The sequence below is a fragment of the Eriocheir sinensis genome, chromosome 2 (assembly GCF_024679095.1).
Source record: "Eriocheir sinensis breed Jianghai 21 chromosome 2, ASM2467909v1, whole genome shotgun sequence".
In the NCBI taxonomy this organism is placed as follows: Eukaryota; Metazoa; Arthropoda; class Malacostraca; order Decapoda; family Varunidae; genus Eriocheir; species Eriocheir sinensis.
The window spans coordinates 29,111,639-29,131,709 of NC_066510.1; the positions used below are offsets into that span (position 1 = coordinate 29,111,639).

Genomic DNA, 20,071 nt, shown 5'->3' on the forward strand with positions numbered 1-20,071 from the left:
AAGGACGTGATAATAATCGAAATGAGAGGAGAGAGAGAAAGAGAGAGAAGAGGAAGAGAGGAAAATTAAGAGGAGGAGAGAAATCATAATCAGCAGGAGTGAGAAACGCATGGAAACTGGCTAAATGAGACGTGATAAAGAGATATTGGTGGAAGGGAAAGACGGGAGATGAAGTGGAAGAGAGGGAGAGGCTAAAGGGAGATGAGAGGGAAATGAAGTAAGTAGGAAAGTGAAAGGGAGAGAGAGAGAGAAAGAAAGAGGGGAGGAATGAGAAGGGTAAATGGAAGGTAAATTTAGTTTATTACCCGCTGAATGGTGTGTCTTCCTTACAGACGCCATCTTGTCCCATCTATCTCCCTCTTTCTTCTGTTACCCCAATCCCTTCCCTTTATTCGCCACATCCTTCCCTCCCTCCTCTTCCTCTTCCTCCTCCTCCTCCTCCGCCTGGGACAGACGGAGGAGACATTCACCGAACTTCAGGTCATCAAGTTTGGGAGCAGTAACTCTGGGGGTGACGGAGTGACGTGTGTGTGTGTGTGTGTGTGTGTGTGTGTGTGTGTGTGTGTGTGTGTGTGTGTGTGTGTGTGTGTGTGTGTGTGTGAGGGCATGTGGCTCTCTTAAAGGTGTAAAGCTTCCCTCCTGCCGCTGCTGCTCCCAACACTCTTACTTTCTTCCCCCGCAGATGGCGTGGGAGCACCTGGAGGTCGTCGCGGTGCTTTGTCTCCTCATCCAAGGCCCAGGTGAGCTAGCGAGGGCGAGGGAGAGCGCATCGGAGTAGAGTAGGGAATGGGGAGGGAGGGCGCCGCGCTGGGGTCATGTGCCAACACCCCTAACACCCATGGCGCAGGGGAGACACAAGATGACCTTTCCAGTTAGGTCAGGAAGCAGAGAGAAATGACCAGACCAATTTTTATCCTCCTCCTACAGTCTACACCCACACATACCCCCCCCTACAACAACCCACACCAATACATCCTCTACTACACTTTTCTCCCACACATGCAAAACCTTCCATTTCTCCTTCTTTCCCCCACCAATACCCGCTGCCGCCCCTCCCCGCACGACAAACAGACAAACTTCCACGCAAACGATCCCCCTTAACTTTCTGCTGGCGTAGGCAACTTGCAGCGGGAACTAAACAGACTTGACTTACCCGCATCAGGAGACTCGGGTACAATTATTTTCCCCCCGGAGCGTTATGCAGAGTTCCAGGATCCCAGAGCAGTGTTTTCAACTTTCTTCATTGAGACTCTTCTGTGTGTGTGTGTGTGTGTGTGTGTGTGTGTGTGTGTGTGTGTGTGTGTGTGTGTGTGTGTGTGTGTGTGTGTGTGTGTGTGTGTGTGTGTGTGTGTGTGTGTGTGTGTGTGTGTGTGTGTGTGTGTGTGTGTGTGTGTGTGTCCTTTTCTCCCTTCCTCTAAGCAGCTGTTTCATCTTCCCTCCCTCTCGGCCGCTGTCTCCACTGTCCTTTACTCCCTTCCTCTTGCCCTCTGCTGTTCTTTTCTCCCTCCCTTTTGCTCACTGCCATTTCCTCCCTCCCTCCCTCTCATCCTCTCTCCCTCTCGGCACTGTCCCTTTCTCCTTCCCGCTCGATACTTGTCCCTTTCTCTCTCCTTTTTGGTCGACGTCCCTTCTTTCCTCCTTTCCTTTCGGTCGGTCCCTTCCTCCCTCCCTCTCAGCCCCACTCAAAATTTAATATACTAGAGTCCCGTAATAAGAGGCGGGCTCACTGCATTCTGTTTTCCTAAGAGCCTCATGACGTATGGCCCTTCATATCTCGCTCTGCCTATTACATTAAAACTTCTGCGATATCAGTTGGCATTATTATCTTCCGCACCTTTTCTCTTTCTCCTCGCACATCCACCGTATCTCCCTTCCTCCCTGACACATGATCTTAATCTCCTCCCTCTTGTCACGGGTCATTTCCCTCACTCATCTCCGACGTACCACTCCTGATCCTCTTTCTCCATCTCTTTCTCTTCCCTCCACGTCCCTCTGAGAACACTAACGACACATTTCCTCCCGTGGGCGTGGCGGCAGCAGTGGTAGACGGCGGGACGGAAGCGGAGATTATCAGGGCGCTGGAGGAGACGCAGAAGGAGGTGGCATGGAAGTACATCCCCTTGAGTGGGCCGAGCTTTGACATGGCTCACACCAAGAACATCACCGTGCAGCTGGACAAGACGGCGGTGCTCAACTGCCGCATCAAGTACCTGGGCGGCAAGACGGTGAGTGCGGGAGCGTTTGGGGACGGAGTAGGAAAAATTAGGATTGTCTGGGAAAGGTTAAGAGGAAAAAGCTTGTGTGCGTGTGTGTGTGGGTGAGAGGGACTGTGTTAAGAAAAGACAAAGGCACACAGTCACAATGGGTCAAGTGCAGAAACAGGAAGAAACCGGCCAGAAAGAAGAGGAGGAAAGGTTAAACGATGGTCGGATGTGTCTGGGAATCATGGAAGGTCGAGGGAGGTAGGACGGTGATCGCGGACGAGTTTGGGGACGGAGTAGGAAAAATTAGGATTGTCTGGGAAAGGTTAAGAGGAAAAAGCTTGTGTGCGTGTGTGCGTGTGTGGGTGAGAGGGATTGTGTTAAGAAAAGACAAAGGCACACAGTCACAATAGGTCAAGTGCAGAAACAGGAAGAAACCGGCAAGAAAGAAGAGGAGGAAAGGTTAAACGATGATCGGATGTGTCTGGGAATCATGGAAGGTCGAGGGAGGTAGGACGGTGATCGCGGACGAGTTTGGGGACGGAGTAGGAAAAATTAGGATTGTCTGGGGAAGCTTGAGAGGAAAAATCTAGTGTGTGTGTGCGTGTGTGGGTGGGAGGGATTGTGTTAAGAAAAGACAAAGGCACACAGTCACAATAGGTCAAGTGCAGAAACAGGAAGAAACCGGCAAGAAAGAAGAGGAGGAAAGGTTAAACGATGATCGGATGTGTCTGGGAATCATGGAAGGTCGAGGGAGGTAGGACGGTGGGCAGGTAAGTGGCGAGGGATCGTAGAATCCTAAGGGATCAGAAAAGCCTTGAAATAATAACGAGTTGTGGGAAAAAGCATCGAAGTGAAATCTTGGAGGCTTTGCGGCAGACGGGGCGGGTGGGTGCATGGGTGGGGAAGGGAGGGACGAGCCGCTGCAGCCTCAGGAGATCAGAGGAGGAAGGCGGCTTGAAGCATGTATAGCGATATGAAAGGAAAACATCCCTTTGCCAACACGGAAACAGAAAAAAATTGCTTGACTCCCGCCAGCTGCAAAAATACACCCTTTCATTTACCACTTTCAATTTCGACGATGCGCCTGATATTCCCTTTGAGAGCCGCGTTACCTCTTCCTAATGCAGCTGACGAGACTCGCGGCTCACATTCAGTGTATGCATCCAATCTCAACCACCCCCTACCCCCTCCTCCTCTCTTCCCCAATTCCCTTCTTTTAATCTGCACGTGCCGCTTCTCTCTCTTCCCCTGAAGGTGTCGTGGATGAGAACGAGGGACCTGCACCTGCTGACGGTGGGGCGCTTCACCTACACCTCGGACGACCGCTTCAAGTCCATCCACCAGCCCGGCTCGGAGGACTGGCTGCTCAAGATACACTACGCCCAGCACCGCGACGCCGGGGCCTATGAGTGCCAGATCTCCACCACGCCGCCCCTCTCCACGGCCGTCTGGCTCACTGTTGTCGGTGGGTGAAAGTTCTTTTGGGGGAGAGATAGGGAAGGGAGGGGAAGCTGGGAGGTAGGCACTTAGGCAAGGTGATATCTAGGCTCACGAGGAAGTATGTACGCAGTTAGCGGCGAAGGGGAGAGTCGAAGTACCAGAGGAGGAGGACAAGGGCATTGTACTGCGATAGGAAGTACAGTAGACGTCATTCGTGAGGCGTAACAGGGGAAAGCAAGAGGAGGCCGACGGGACGAGACGGTGAGACAAAAGGCATGAGGAGAAGGCCAACACTAGGATAGGTGTCAGCAGGGGAGGCTCGGCGCTACACGAGAGTAAAGGTGCCATTGGGAGGGCGAGGGTAGCACCGAGGGGCCAGTGGTGCCAGCAGTGTTTACCTAGGAGAGATTATTACATTTGGTTCGAGAGAGAGAGAGAGAGAGAGAGAGAGAGAGAGAGAGAGAGAGAGAGAGAGAGAGAGAGAGAGAGAGAGAGAGAGAGAGAGAGAGAGAGAGAGAGAGAGAGAGAGAGAGAGAGAGAGAGAGAGAGAGAGAGAGAGAGAGAGAGAGAGAGAGAGAGAGAGAGAGAGAGAGAGAGAGAGAGTCAGGCTGGTAACAAACGACTCTTGACAGAATTGAAGAGATAATGAGCGGCTCCAGGAAAATTGAAGACGAAAGACAGACGCCAGGGAGGGCAGAGGAAAAAATCTATGATGCCATGAATAGGGTAGAAGGACGAAAGGCGACGTGGAAGAAAAGTGCGGAGAATAATTCATGTGACCTAAATGCCACCACACCACCACCGCCACCACCACCAATAACAACGACAACAATGACAATAACGACAAAAATCACCCCAACAAAATAAGCAATTGACTTCACGCGCTATACAACGAAGCCATAGATAGATAGACAGATAGATAGATATAAAATTAGATAGATAGATAGATATACAGTAGAGGAAATAGTTAAAGGGCAAAAAAAGGAAACAATAATGAAAAAAAGCCCGCTAATAAAAATAAAAACGCTGAAAAAAAAGCCCGAATTACAGCGTTTAGCCCAAATTAAGTATTTTCAAACACTACTGCACTAGAGAAATTTTATTAACATCCACAAATAACAATCAAGAGACGGATATATTAAACTCATCTTCATTATCACGTATCACCACCACAGTCATCACCATCACCACCACCAGCAATAGTGTTTAGGGAAGTCCAGCGGGGCCTTTTACGGGTTGTCCTGAGTAAACACGAGAACACTTGGTGGTGGAGGTGGAGGTGTCTGGAGGATGTGAAGAGGAGGAGGAGGAAGAGGACGAGGAGGAGGAGGAGGAGGAGGATGGGACGGGCCCTATGAGAGTATATGTCCATCGTGTCTGTTTGTCCGCCCAGTTAACGCCAGCTCTCCATCGCCTCGACTCTCCTTCTCCTCCTTCACTCTCCTTCACCCAACTCATGTTCCATTCCACTCCCCACTCCCCACCACCACCACCACCACCACCTCCTCCTCCACTCGTGTCAGCCACGCCCATCCTCGCCTCCTCTCACTCCTATGATTGCTTCACTGATCTCCATATTTTTTTTCCTTTACTTCTATTGCAATTTATTTACTTCCACTCCCCTTTAGTCCACTCTCCCATACTCTTGCATCCACCCTTTTGCCTCTATTAAGTCAAACAACCCTCCACCCTTTCGTCAAAACGCTGCCACCACCTTAACTATATTAAAATCCACACCACTTTGGACACATTAAACTACCTTATGCTAATCTGATTCACCCACCTTCCACTCCATCCAAACCGCCTCACCCGGAGAAAAGAAAACGCACAGAGGAAAGAAATACAATGAATAGATCAACTTACAACGCCAGCGAGTGACCGTTCTGAGCCTATTTTATCATTCCCCCGCTTCAACAGACACCATAATACAAATTCAATAGCGAAAATAAAAGATACAAACATCCCTCAAAAATTAAATGGAAAAAAAGCAAAGAGAAAACGCTGAATGAGAAGCTAGCTATCTCTGAACATAAAACATCACATATACATTTTTTTCCATCAGTGGGACGCGAATAAAAAGAAATAGAAAAAAGAACATAAAAAAACGGTAATTTCCGTACAAACTTCCCATTTTCTACAGCGAGGGGACACTATACCCAGACATACCTCATTTTCTACACAGCGGGGTACATGGAAGGGGGAAAAGAGGAATGAGCCGGGAGAGGAAAGGAGAGAGAGGAGGGAGGGAGGTAGGTGGAGAGGAGTTTCTTCCTTTTCTACGGCGGTGAAGAGACGAGGAAGCAGCAAAACACCTCGTCAGCCTGAGCACCCGCCGTTAGTGTTCTTGTTATGACTGTCCTGTCGGGGAAGGGCTCGGAAAAATAGAACGAGTAGGGAAGGGAAAGAGAGATTTGGAAAAAGGGAAAAAAGGGACGCGTGAAAAAAGGGAAGGTGAGATGTGGTAGAGGAATGAAATAAGGGAAGGGAAAGGAAATATTCTGGAAAGGGAAGTAAAAAGAGGAATGGGAAGGTGAGATTTGGAAAAGGGAAGTAAAGGGACATACAGAGACAGCGAAGGTGAGATTTGGTAGAGGAATGAAATAAGGGAAGGGAAAGGAGATATTCTGGAAAGGGAAGTAAAAAGAGGAATGGGAAGGTGAGATTTGGAAAAGGGAAGTAAAGGGACGCGTGAAGAAAGGGAAGGTAAGATTCGGTAGAGGAATGAAATAAGGGAAGAAAAGGAAGATATTCTGAAAAGGGAAGTAAAAAGAGGAGAGAAGGGACACGCGAGGAAAGGGAAGGAGAGATTTGGTAAAGAAAAGAAAAACATGAGAGAGGAGAGAAAGGAACACGTGAGAAAAGGGAAAGGTGAGATTTGGTAAAGGGAACCGAGTAAAGGAGGGAAGGCGAGATTCAGAGGAAATAAAAGGTGAGGGAATGGAGCAGGGAGGAATGGGAAGGCCAGATTACGTTAAGGAAGTAAAAAAAAAAAAAAAAGAGGAAAGGGATGTGAAAAAAGGAAAGGCGAGATTTAGAAAACAGGGAAGTAAAAAATGGAGGAATTGGATACGTGAGGAACGAGAAGATATTTAGTAAGGGGATGTAAGAAGGGGAGGGAAGAAACGTCAGGAAGGGGAAGACACCGAGAAAGAGGAGAGGAGAGGAGATTGGGGGAGGGATAGGATACGTGAGGAACGAGAAGATGAGATTTAGTAAGGGGATGTAAGAAGGGGAGGGAAGAAACGTCAGCAAGGGGAAGACACCGAGAAAGAGAATAGGAGAGGAGACAGATGAGAGAAGAATACGAAGAGGAGGAAGGATGGGTTTGGGAAAGTAAGATAATTCGAACAGAAAGGAAGCGGTTGGTAGGAAAATATTATCTTTTCCCCCGAGACAAAATAAAAAGAATGAAGAAAGGTACAAGAGGGGCAAGAGGAGGAAAAGAAGAGGGATTAAATAATATGGAGACGGAGGAAGGAGTAAAATGAGATGAAACGAAAAAACAAACAAAAAAAAAGCAAGTGGAAGAGAAGACGTACAAGTTAATAAAAGAATAAAATCAAGGAGCGAGTCTAAGAAGGAAACGTTAACTTCTGAGAGCGAAATGAAGCGAAGAGGAAAAGAGAAGAGATTATCCGAAGAAAGAACATGAGAAGGGGATAACAGAGAGAGAGAGAGAGAGAGAGAGAGAGAGAGAGAGAGAGAGAGAGAGAGAGAGAGAGAGAGAGAGAGAGAGAGAGAGAGAGAGAGAGAGAGAGAGAGAGAGAGTGAGTGAGTGTGTGTGTGTGTGTGTGTGTGTGTGTGTGTGTTAGCGTGAGCAGAGGATGACGAAAGCAAAACCATGAACGAAGCTGGAGCACTGAAATCTGAGGGAGAGGAAACGAGCAGAAAAAGACGAGTTGAATAATCACAGAGAAAGGCGAGACTGGCGCGGAAAAAAACAGGCAGGAAATAAAACCTTAGAGTGGAGTGAGGAGAAGAGAAGGAAGGGGACGTGAGGAGAGAAAGAGGGGAAGGAAACAAAAGAAGAATAGAGGAAAACCCAAGAAGAATGGATGAGAGGGAGGGAGAAAGGAATTAAAGAAGGGACTGAAGGAATAAGACGGGGAGGGATACGCTGAGAGTGAGGAAACGAGATGAAAAAAAAGGAGAAAAAAAACTGAGTGAGAAAGGGAGTGTGTATGTATGTGTGTCAGAGAGGGAGAGCTAGGGATAAGCAGAAAGGGCGACGGAAAAGACGCCCAAAGAAGTTTAATATTTTGTCCTGGAAATATAACAAGCATCAAGTTTCTCGGCGGCGTTTTCCGGGGATACAATTTGGGCAACACGTGTAAGAAGGGGAGCCGGGGAGGAGGAGGCGAGGGGACGTAATGGACTTCTTCACCGACGCTTCTGTGGTTGACACGCTCTTGGAAACCCGGCGTAGAGAAAAGAGATGAAAATAAATATAAAAAAAAATAGAATACAAAGTCTGTTTTACAATCACTCACTCCTGAAAGTTACGTAAGATCACAGGTACAGAAGGTTATGATAAAAGATTCTAACATCTGATCTCTCTTCAACTGACAGTCCCTTCCATTGCCTCACTAAAAAGAATGTAACATATATTTTCCAACCGCTCGCTCCCGTCCCCCACCTGCCTGAAGCTTCCGCAAGACCACAGGTACAAATGTTTATGATAAAAGGGAGGCTCTGTGACACTTGGTTGGTATTATTAGACACTTTGGCTTCTCACACCAGCTATTTCTAAAGGTCAAAGAGGGGGTCAGTCGGGTTCTGATGAATGTTTCTTTAGGTTCACGGTACAGAGGAAGGGTCAAACTACCACCAGAGCCATAAAACTACCCTTGTAAATGCCCACAACTCCTACGAAAGCCTTGTCAAATATGTGTTCTTGGGCGGCGAAATGTTTTAAAATACGACCATTAGGCTCGTATCCTCAAACCTTTCGTGCCCAAGTACACAAGAAACGGCGAGGAACTTGATGCTCGTTATATTTCTAGGATAAAATATTAAACTTCTTTGGGCATCTTTTCCGTCGCCCTCTCTCCTTATTCTTATCTTTCCTCTCCTCTCTCTCTCTCTCTCTCTCTCAGATTTTCTCTCCTTTTTTTTTCATCTCGTTTCCTCACTCTCAGCGTATCCCTCCCCGTCTTATTCCTTCAGTCCCTTCCTTAATTACTTTCTCCCTCCCTCTCTTCCATTCTTCTTGGCTTTTCCTCTTTTCTTCTTTTGTTTCCTTTCCCTCTTTCTCTCCTCACGTCCCCTTCCTTTTCTGCTTCTCACTCCACTCTACTCTAAGGTTTTGTTTCTTGCCTGTTTTTTTCCGTGCCAGTCTCACCTTTCTTAGTGATTGACAAGGCTTTCGTAGGCGTTTCGGGCATTTCCAGAGGTAGTTTAATAGCCCTGGTGGTAGTGTGGCCCTTCCTCTGTACCATGAATGTGAAAAAGCCCTCTTGAGAACCCGATTTATCTCCTTTTCGGCCTTTGGAAATTAGTGACATGAGAGTTGGAAGCGTCTGAGAATAGCGGCCTTAATCCCCCTCCAACCGTCCCTCCCATTACCACATTCTAATATAAGAAATAGACTATAACATCTATCTTCCAACCTCTCGCTCTGAAGTTCCCTAATTCCCAGAAACGTATGGAAGATCACAGGTACAAAAGGTAGAAAAGGAAGGCTCTGTAACACCTAATCGCCCTTCTTCTTACAGTCCCTCCCATTTCCTCACTCTAAAAACGAATATAACATCTATTTTTCAACCGCTCGCTCCTATCCCCTACCTACCTCAAAGTTATATAATTTTACAGATGGAAAAGACTGTTATAAAAAGTAGTTTCTGTAACATCTAATCTCCCTTCAACCACCCCTCCCACTCCCTCACTCGAAAATAGAATATAACTTTTTCCAACCGCTCGCTTCCAAGTCCCTTACCTGCCTGAAAGTTACGCAAGATCACAGGTAGAAAAGGTTATGTTAAAAGGAAGGTTCTGTAACACCTGATCTCCTTCCCCCTGCCGCTCCTTCAGGTACAATATGTTATGATGTGAGACGGATATATTACCTTCTGAGAGCGAGATAAAGCGAGGAGAAACATAAGAGACTGTACGAGGAGAGAACATGTAACGCCTAATCTCCCTTCAACCGACAGTTACTCCCATAACTTGACTCTTATATAAACGAGACATTTTTTTTTTAAGAGGATAATAAAATGGAACGTATCTCACCTACTTTTCAATTCACTACCTCCCCCAACCCGTCCCACTTCTCCTTCCTGCTTCCTGAACCGACTCCATCACGCCGTCCTTTACACTCGAGATATGAATCAGACACACAACACACACGTCACCGCTCTTGGATAACCTTCGTCATATATCTTGAGGGAGCCAGACGCCCGCACACACGACACCGCTGTAGAAGAAGCACCGCCACATGTCTTGACGTACCCCTTACAACCACCCTACAAAGAATTGCATCCTTAAACAGCCACGATAACATTAAAAATCCACTAAAACTCCATTACACCAGCGTAACGCCCTCCTTACTTTCTCCTGCTCTTCCTATTCCTTCTCCTCTTCCTCCTCCTCCTCTTCTTGCTCACGACATCCATAAAAAGCATAAAATCAACTCAAACCGCATTAAGATTCATTAGACAACCACTTAAAGGCCATTAAACCCGCGGGGGGAAAAGAACCTATCCCCCTCCTCCTCCTCCTCTTTTTCCCCGAGCCCTCACTGAGCCGAGAACCTAAACCTTCAGTCTTCCTTCCCAATAGAACTGCTGGCATACGTAGAACTGTAAACGAACTCATCAGAACCTTGCGTAACCTCATAAACTCACTAACTATAATTCATTAAACGAACTCGCCTTCCTATAGAACCCTGATCCATCCACACACCTAGAACCATAACCCCTTTTTCAAGAACTTATCCAAACCTTGAACCTCTTCCCCTCAAGCCAATCGAAAGAACCTTATCCTCCCATTAAACCCTCCCCTACCCCTATCCCAGCTTAGAACCCCTCACCCAAACCTAGAACCTTTTAACCTACCAATCGAGCCCTAACCCCTTTCTCAAGAACCTATCCAAACCTTGAACCTCTTTCCCTCAAGCCAATCGAAAGAACCTTATCCTTCCATTAAACCCTCACCCACCCCTACCCCAGCTTAGAACCCCCTCCCCCCACCCACCCAAAGTCCCTAGAACCCCGAATGAGTGCTCTTCTCTGCCAGAACCAGAAACCCGAGTGCTGGGCGGCCCGGACCTACACGTCAATTCTGGCTCAACCATCAACCTGACCTGCATCGTCAACCACAGCCCCGACCCGCCGCCCTTCATCTTCTGGTACCACGAGAGTGAGGTAAGAAGGGGGGTGGGGGTGGGGGGGGAGGAGGGGGGGTCAGAGAGAAAGAGAGGGGGCGGAGGAGGCGGTAGGCTGAGAGAGACAGGAGTGAAGAAGAGGTAGTAGGAGGGGAAGGAAGGGGTAGGAAAGGACAGAGGGAGGGAGTTGGTGAGGGAGGAGAGAAAAAGAGAGATAGTGGACTGAAATGGAAAAGGTAAAAGAGGGAAAGGAAATGGAGGTGGTGAGGATGGGTGGAAGCAGAGAGACAGAGGGAGGAAATGAAAAGGGTGGAAAGAGAAAGGAGGGAAGAAGGTGGCGAGGAAAAGAAGAAAGGTACTCAGATGGAGGGGAAAGAGAGGGAGGTGGAGAGGAAAGGAAAGGGGAAAGTTGAGAGGGAGGTTGAGAGGGAAAGAAGAGAGGAGGGGGGAAGGAGGAAGATAGAATGAGAATGAGGAAGGTATAAATAGAAAGGAGGGAGGCAGTGAGGAACAAATAGAAAGATTAGGAGAGATAATGGAAAGTGAGGGAGGGAGGCAAGCAATAAGCAGTGATGTGGGAGGGAGGGAGGAAGAGAAGGAGGAGAGGAAGATGTGGAAGGAAGGGGAGGAGGGAATGGTGGTGCGGGGGTGGGAAAGGTTAGGGATCAAGAAACGGAATCAGGGGAAATGAAGATAAGGAGAAAGTGTTAGGAATGAGAAATGAAGGTGGCGGAAAGAGAAAACGAGGGGCACACAGGGAGCTAAAAGAAAACGTAAGAAGCCGTAAAGAAAACATAGGAAGTGGGAAGATAAGAGGATGCCAACAGGTAGGGAGAAGAATAGAGGAGATAAAACAAGAAAGAAAGTGTTGCTGAAAGAAAAAGAGAGGAGAAAATAAAAATGCCAGGAGGTAACATAGAAACGAAAATAGTGTTAAGAGTTTGTCAGGGTGTAGGATAAAGGAAGGAGAGAAAATAACGAAGCGTGGGAGGGACAAAGAAGGATGACAGAGAGAAAGAACGCAGGAGTAGGAGGCGAAGAGAGTAAACAACAAGTGAAAATGAGGAGGCAGGTGAGAAACTAGTAATGAAAGAGAAGGGAAGGAAGGGAACAAAGATGGGGACAAGAGGAACGAGAGACTGGAGGAAAATAGAAGGGAAAAAAAATACAAAAAAAATATCATCAGGGCAAGGAAGCAGAGGCGGGAAAATAAGCAAGAATGAGGAGGCAAGAGAAAGTGATGATGAGAGAACAAGGAAGGGGACGAAAATAGGAAGATAGGGTACCAAAGGAGGAGAAGAAAGAAGAGAAAGGAAAATTAATCAGAAAAAGGATCGGGGCGAGGAAGCAAAGACGTGAAAATAAGTGAAAGAGAGAGAGAGAGAGAGAGAGAGAGAGAGAGAGAGAGAGAGAGAGAGAGAGAGAGAGAGAGAGAGAGAGAGAGAGAGAGAGAGAGAGAGAGAGAGAGAGAGAGAGAGAGAGAGAGAGAGAGAGAGAGAGAGAGAGAGAGAGAGGACGAAGATAGTGAGATGGAGGACGAAAGAGAGGAGAAAGAAGGCGAGGGCAAAGAACACACACACACACACAAAAAAACAGAAACAGGGGGGGAAGGGGGAGGGGGGAGAATGTGGGTGGTAGACAAAGAAGTGTGATGACGAGAGAGAGATAAAGGAAAGAGTAAAAAAGAGAAGAGGGAAAATAACAACAAAAAAAGCCGAGGATGGGGGAGCAAGATGATGCGGGAGAGAACGAAAGAGGGAGAGAGGAGAAAAAAGTAAAAGCGGAGAGAAAACAGGGAGAGAAAGAGGGAGAGAGGGAAAGAGATAACGACAGGTGGAGGGTACATAAAGGGACCATTAGAGGAAGGCGTGGAAGATAAAATAGGTGGAGGAGGGCGAGTGGAGGGAGGAAAAAAGAAAGAGGGATGTGAATGGCAGGAATGGCGGAGGGAGCATAGATTGTGAATGCTGAATAATGGAACAGGTAAACGAGAGAGAGAGAGAGAGAGAGAGCGAGCGAGAGAGAGAGAGAGAGAGAGAGAGAGAGAGAGAGAGAGAGTATACATCACCAGGAATCGAATAATCTAACCATTACGTTTCTCTTTTCCTTCCCTCCCTTGCACATTCTTTAACCTCCCCCCTCTCTCTCTCTCTCTCTCTCTCTCTCTCTCTCTTCTGCCTTGCTTCCTCCTCCTCCTCGCTGCTCTTTTTCCCTCCTCTTTTGTTTACCTTTTACCTCCCTCGTCTCTCCTTCGTCTTTTCTCTTCACACCTTCGTCACTCCCTCTCTTCGTTTTCCGCTTGACTCTTCTTCAAATTCTCTCCTTTCCTCCTTGCTTCTTGCTTACTCGTTTTATTTTATTCTTCATTTCTTAATCATCATCTTATTCTTCACTTGCTAATCATCCTTTTCTTTATTCAACGTTTAACCTTCCCTCCTATTTGCTAATCATCATCTCTTTTCTCCCATCTTTGTTCCGTTCTTTGCCGTCCTTCCCTTTCTCTTTTTCTTTCTCTACAAACTCTTCCACCTCCCACTCACTCATTACTGTTCCACCTTCTCTCTTATTCAACGTTTAACCTTCCCTCCTTATTTGCTAATCATCATCTCTCTTTTTTCCATCGTTGTTCTATTCTTTGGCGTCCTTCCCTTCCTTAATTTTCTTCTCTACAAACTCTTTCACCTCCCACTCACTCCCTACTGTTCCACTCTCTTATTCAACGTCTAACCTTCCCTCCCTATTTGCTAATCATTATCTTTCTTTTTCCCATCTTTGCTCCATTCTTTGGCGTCCTTCCCATCTTTTCTTTTCTTCTCTACAAACTCTTTCACCTCCCACTCACTCCCTACTGTTCCACTCTCTCTTATTCAACGTCTAACCTTCCCTCCCTATTTGAACACACACTTCTCTCTCCCTATGACCCTCACCCGCTTCTTCACCCTCTTATACTCTCCCATTCTTCGTCTCGCTCTCCCATTCTCTTTTTTTCTTTGACTGGCCCTCCCCCTTGTTCTGACCCTCCCTCTGACCTCTCCACCTTTCCTCCGAACTTGTAACTCTCGACTCCTCGTCTTTTATTCACACACTAAACATCGCCCACCATCACACCCTCCTGGCCCTTCCTCCTGCCTCTACCCCTACCACCTGCCCTCTACCCGCTCTTCGTCCCGCCCCGCAGCTCCTCTCCTACGACTCCCCCCGCGGCGGCATCACGGTGGTCACGGAGCACGGGCCGACCTCCTCCTCCAGGCTCCTCATCCAGCGCGCCACCCCGAAGGACGCCGGCCGCTACACCTGCCACCCCGCCAACTCGGAGCCCCACCACATCGTCGTGCACATCATACACAGTGAGTAGCCTAGCGGCGAGGCGGAGGAACACTGGGCTAGGACTACAGGCACAGGGAAGCAAGGAAAGGACCAAGATCTATAGGTTAGAATAGGTTGAGTTAGGTTAGGTTAGCAAGTTAGGTTAGGTTCTTAGGTTGGGTTAGGTTGTTAGGTTAGACTAGGTTTGGTTAGGTTAGGTTGTTAGGTTAGGTTAGATTAAGTTAGGTTAGACTAGGTTAGGTTAGGTTAGGTTAAGTTAGGTTAGACTAGGTTAGGTTAGGTTAGGTTGTTAGGTTAAGTTAGGTTAGACTAGGTTAGGTTAGGTTAGGTTAGGTAAGGTTCTAAAGATCTTGGACAGAGGTACAGGCACAGGAACGCAGACCAGACACATATACACACATAGTCATATACATCGTCGTGATCAGAGACAGTGCATGGCGGCAAGACAGATGAATAAAGGAACACAGAGACACAGAGGTCCTGATAAAGGGACACTAGAATGCACACACACACACAGACACATACACATCTTTACCGACTGAGAACACCGACAGGGCAAGAGGGATTTGTGGGATTATCGCCCCCGAGAACACTTAATGGGCTACACTGACGATAGACGGAGGGGAGGAGAAAGGGTAGAAGGAGAGCGAGGGAGGGAGAGGAGGGGAAGAAGGAAGAGGGGAGAGGAGGATGGAACGAAGGGGAAGAACAAGAAACGGGAGGAAGGGAGAAAGGAGAGGGGTGTGGAGATGGGAGGATGGGAAAAAAAGATAAGGAAACTAGAGCAAGAGAGATAGAAGAGGGGAAGAAGACGGGAAGATGGAATGAAGGAGGGAAAGAGTAGATAGGAGAGAACGATTGAGGGAGAAATAGCAAACAGGGACCCCAGAACATGCCTCACCTGTTCATTATTCACAGCACAACACAGGTAGATATATATTCCTCCAGACTTCTACTTAATTTCCTCTTTCCAGTGATACATGAGAGGTGGGGAGCATCGATACGCCTTGAGACTAAAATTGCTTGACTTTTTGCTATGTTTTTCTCTATCGTTTTTAAGCGTACGTTCCGGGGTTGGTTTTGATTTACTGAACTTTCGCTCTTGGTCGCACTCTTTATCGTTATATGAATTCCAGAGCTCTAATATGTGCTTGTTACATGAATAGTTTTCCTTTACTCGAATTACTCTAAGTGCTCGTTGCTATTCAGACATCCAACACCGTCTCGTAACATGAAAATAAGTCGCCATTAGTGATATCACGTAATATGTAAAACAGGTCGTATCTCACCGGCTACTTAAAGTAATTGTCTGGTAGGTTAGTGTTTGTTTCCGAGGGTTTGGAATAGAGACCTTAAAGATACACACGCAGTTGAGTAAGGAGTTTTCTTTACATCGAGTGTTATCAAGACACCTCTCCTCCCGAAAATGACCTCTTTTGGCCGCTCATTACTTTTGTCTTTGTGGGAACAGCGATTAGCGTTTTTTTTCTTTTCTTTTTTTTTTACACCTTTTTTGTTACCCTTGAGCTGTTTCTTAAGCTGTATAAAAAAAAAAAAAAGTAGACACATTAGGTAAATACACAGGGCAGAGTAACGAGTATTTCTTTCATTTGAGGGTTAAGCATAGAACCCCCCCCCCCCCCACACACACACACCAAGTAAACACAGGGTTGAGTTAGGGAAGCGAGTGAGTGCCGACAGTGTTCACTCATCTATGCCAGAACTCGCAAGACTTTTCCAGCAGCGAGTTTAGCGCTCATGTGGCAAGAATGATGAGGTCAGTTTCTGTCGTGCCTGCGTGAAAGGAAGCAGGCAGGAGGAAGAGGAAGGTAAAGAGGAAAGATCGGAGGGGGAACGAAGGCAGCGCGGTGGAAGATTAAGTGAGGGGATTAAGGAGTAAAGAGGAGATGCGAGGGGAGTGGGAGAGGCGGTGAATGAACTTGTGCAGGCACGAGAATAATATAGAGCAAAAGAGAGAATAGGGAAACGCGGATGATTACAGGAAGAGAGGTAGACAGATAGACAGAGTTAGTTAGTTAGTTGGTTCACAGATGAGAATATAAAGAAACGCGCGAGAGAACAGGAAGAGAGGCAGATAGAGAGATAAAGACAGAGTTAGTTAGTTCAAAACAATCCAAGAACAGCCGTAGCAAGGAGAAAGAAATAGAGACAACGGAGAAGGGAGGAAGGAAGGAAGGAAGAAAGGAACAGGAGTGAGAGGAAGAGAACGGAAGCGAGGGAAAGAGAAAAGGTGTATATGACGGTAGTAGCAGAGGAGAAAGAAATGAAGACAACGGAGAAGGGAGGAGGAAGGAAGGAAGGAAGGAAGAAAGGAACATGAGTAAGAGGAAGGGAACAGAAGGGAGGGAAAGAGTAAAGGTGTATAAGACGGCAGTAGCGGAGGAGAAAAGAAGTAGAGAGAACGAAGAAGAGACAAGGAAGGAAGGAATAGGAGTGCCAGCGAGGGAGGGAATGAAAGGGAGAGTCAAGGTGTATAAGACGGCAGTAAGAGCACGGAAACAGCACCAAATCCTCCAGGTAGGCGAGTAAGTGTGTTGTTGGCGGCTCTCATTAAGCTGCTCCCACACCTGACACTCCCCGCGGAGGCTTGGCAGGAGACACTCACTAAGCTCTCCCTCCCCTCCCCTCATCCTCCCCCCTCCCCCCTCCTCCTCCTCTGCGTGTTCCATTTACCAACACTTATTACTGTCATCACGGAAGGGAGCTTTGTGAGTAGGTGTTGGCGTGCGTGTTGGTTTTTATGTCCGCCGCTCTTTATCAGTCCACGAGAGGCGTTGATGCCCGTCGAGATATCATGAGTATGTGTGGAGGGTGTGTGTGTGTGTGTGTGTGTGTGTGTGTGTGTGTGTGTGTGTGTGTGTGTGTGTTTCCGATTGAGTTGTCACGAGAAGTAAATCGTGTTCGCCGGGTTGTTTCTGTAGGTGACAATCCTGAGTGAAGGCGGACAAAGGGGCGCCCACGCTCATGGATAGAGCAAGCCGATCGATTTTCCTTGGATATTCTTGGTATGGGAGAGGCGTTTGCATGGATGGCTTGCTCAGATGGACACCCGGGGGGGGTACGTTATAGGGCCGGTGAGGTAGGGCCGGTGAGGCAACGCGTCCCCCCGCCGTAAGTCCTTCATTGAATGATTGATTGTCACGAGAAGCAACGATCGAGTTTCAGTCTTCGGATGGGGTGGAGGCGTGGGCGCGGCTGGTGGCGTGTGGGAGTAATGCTGTACGAATGCCGAGGCTCTGCCGGGGCCGCCACACTAATCCCCCGTTCCTCCTCCCACAGACGAACACCCGGCGGCCATCCACCACAAGAATGGCACCTCCGCAGCCCCTTCCCTCCACACCTGCCAGGGCCGCCTCCCCGCCGCCTCTTTCCTCCTCACCCTTGCCCTCACCCTGCTGTTCATCCTCTCCTCCTGTGATGGCGGGGAGGTGCTGCACGGGCGGGTGTCGGCCGTCGCCTGCTGCCTACCCTCCCAAACGGCTCGCCATGAACGCATGCCGGAAGACAGGGACGACGGGGATAGTGAAAGTACAAGGCTGCTCAGTCACTAGTGAGTTTCTCTTACACAGGCCAGCGCTGTGCGGCCCGCGGGGAGTGTTGCAAGGAGGAACGTGTACTAGATGTGCCTTCCCTATTTTAATGGAGCACAGAAACAACTCCAGTAAGATGAGCCAGGTGGCTAATGGGGATGTCTAGTGTATCGCGTTCACCCAAGGACCCAGTGGTCCACGCAGCCAACGTTTACAGTTTATAGGTGTATCATGTATCGCCCTCCTTGCTCTCCCCGCCGCCGGGCATCACTTGTTGCTGACTGTGACTTTCCACGGGACCCTCGCAAGGCCAAAGGAGCTTAAGAGTTTGTTCTTCCTCCATGGAAGAATCACGTCCACGTCACCTCATCAGGGTGAAGACGCCGGAAGAGGGAATCCTCACACCGCCCACTGCCGCTGCCCAGCAGCAGGTGGGCGTGAATTCCCTGCACTCCCGAGTGCCAAATGGAGCTGAGCCGGCACCCGAGAAGACTTGGAAATTACTCCTGTCAAGGAGTTTGTCATGTGTGTGTTTGAGCTCTATTGAGCTTCGCCTAAGCGGCTTACTACGAACGGTGAACCCAGCAAGCCGCGTGTCAGCACCTACATTGATCCGACCAGACCATGAGAGGAACTTGGCACGATAAGTCACAAATTCTGGACAGTGTCGGGCTTCGTAATGTGACACTAAATAGCAATGACGTCACATCAAGGAAATTAATATTGATCCAAGAGTGTGTTGAAGAGGACCAGCGGGGCACCCGGCGCCTCAACGGCAAGCTGTTGTCAGCCAAAACCAGCAGCCGGCAAGCTGTTGTCAGCCAGAAGCAGCAGCAGCAGCAGCGGCCACCCTCCGGCAGTAAGTCTTCGTGAGTCGCACACACTTGGCCAATAAGTCGCGGTAATCATTACTCGCTGTCTGATAAATTGCCGCTAAATGAGCTTAGTCTCGGCTAGTGACGATCAGCTGTTGTTTCGCGGAATCACGTTACATTGGTGTGTCTGTGTGAGGCTCGACCCATCATGCTCATGACTACGGGGAGCAGCCGCGAGGCGCCCACGCCCCGCCCAGCCGGCCACCCTGTGTCTATTTATCAGGTGTTTAATGTTCTCCTGGGGAAACCCGAACAGGTAAACCTAAATGTTGTTCGTAATATAATAATAATAATAATATTAATATTAATAATAATAATAATAAAAATATAAATAATAATAAAGTGTGGTTGTGGAAACCCTTGTTTTACTCTCCTCAAAAAGCTGTTTAAAAAAAATCACGAACATTAATAACTCATGATGAAGATGAAGATGATGATGATGATGATGATGATGATGGCAATGCTGTTAGTGACGACAATGAAGATAACAACGACAGTGACGACTACGGCACCGAGCACAGCAACGACCACACGATGGGAGCAGCGACAACAACGGTAAGGAAAACAACAATAACAATAACAACAACAAATTCTAACTTCCTCATCCTCACCATCACAACCCCCACTTCTCCCGCGATACATGACGGCGGGCGGGAGGAGAGTAAGGAAGATGAGCGTAGCACGGGCAAAGGAGGGACGGGGAGACGGGAGGAAGGTGTAGGCTCGAGGAGAGGAAACATCCATCAGGCAAGTTATGGCGCCCGTCTGAGCCCCGCCGTCGGAGGCCCGCGGCGCCCCCCGATCTGCTAGCCGCTTAAGAAGACGGAAGGCAGTGGAAGGGAAGACATCGCCTGTGAAATGAACTATAAAGCTAATCACATGCCATCCCCACGGTCTTCCCACTACTTATCCTTCTCCATTTTTCAGCCAGACCACATAGGAGAGAAGCGACGTCCATTTTAGAGACAGGAAAGTCATTCAGGCTTAAAGAACACTAAGCATCTCGTCTCAGCTTTCTTCCTACCTCTGAAGAATACGTGGTATACCGGTACCTGTTTAGTGATGCCGTGGATGGGTGCGCCACAGCAGACATCTACTTACACCAGGCTCTTGCCTTAATATGATAGGAAACTTGGTGGTGGTGGCGATGGTAGTAGTAGTAGTAGTAGTAGTAGTAGTAGTAGTAGTAGTAGTAGTAGTGGTGGTGGTAGTAGTAGTAGTAGTAGTAGTAGTAGTAGTAGTAGTAGTAGTAGTAGTAGAAGCAATATAAGAACTAGAAAAAGAAGACGAAGAAAAAGAAAAAGAACAAGAAGAACAAAAACAAAAACAAGAACAAGAAGAACAAAAGGAAGA

The 20,071-nt window shown here is 48.0% G+C and overlaps 1 protein-coding gene and 1 long non-coding RNA gene across 5 annotated transcripts in view; one reads left to right on the plus strand and one right to left on the minus strand.

Moving 5' to 3' along the window:
* LOC127002237 (hemicentin-2-like) overlaps positions 1-19,068 on the plus strand; it is a 70,031-nt gene extending 50,963 nt beyond the window's left edge. For 2 of the 4 annotated variants that reach the window (XM_050868037.1, XM_050868047.1), the window contains exons 3-8: positions 683-740; positions 2,038-2,225; positions 3,459-3,669; positions 10,878-11,005; positions 14,144-14,312; positions 17,593-19,068. In XM_050868037.1, coding sequence (XP_050723994.1) covers positions 683-740; positions 2,038-2,225; positions 3,459-3,669; positions 10,878-11,005; positions 14,144-14,312; positions 17,593-17,864 — 1,026 coding nt within the window. In that variant the 3' untranslated portion in view covers positions 17,865-19,068. The remainder of the gene's footprint in view (positions 1-682; positions 741-2,037; positions 2,226-3,458; positions 3,670-10,877; positions 11,006-14,143; positions 14,313-17,592) is intronic. The other 2 variants (XM_050868059.1, XM_050868054.1) reach the window with 2 other exon arrangements.
* LOC127002255 (uncharacterized) overlaps positions 1-20,071 on the minus strand; it is a 342,113-nt gene that overhangs the window by 145,722 nt on the left and 176,320 nt on the right. The gene's annotated exons all lie outside the window — the stretch shown is intronic.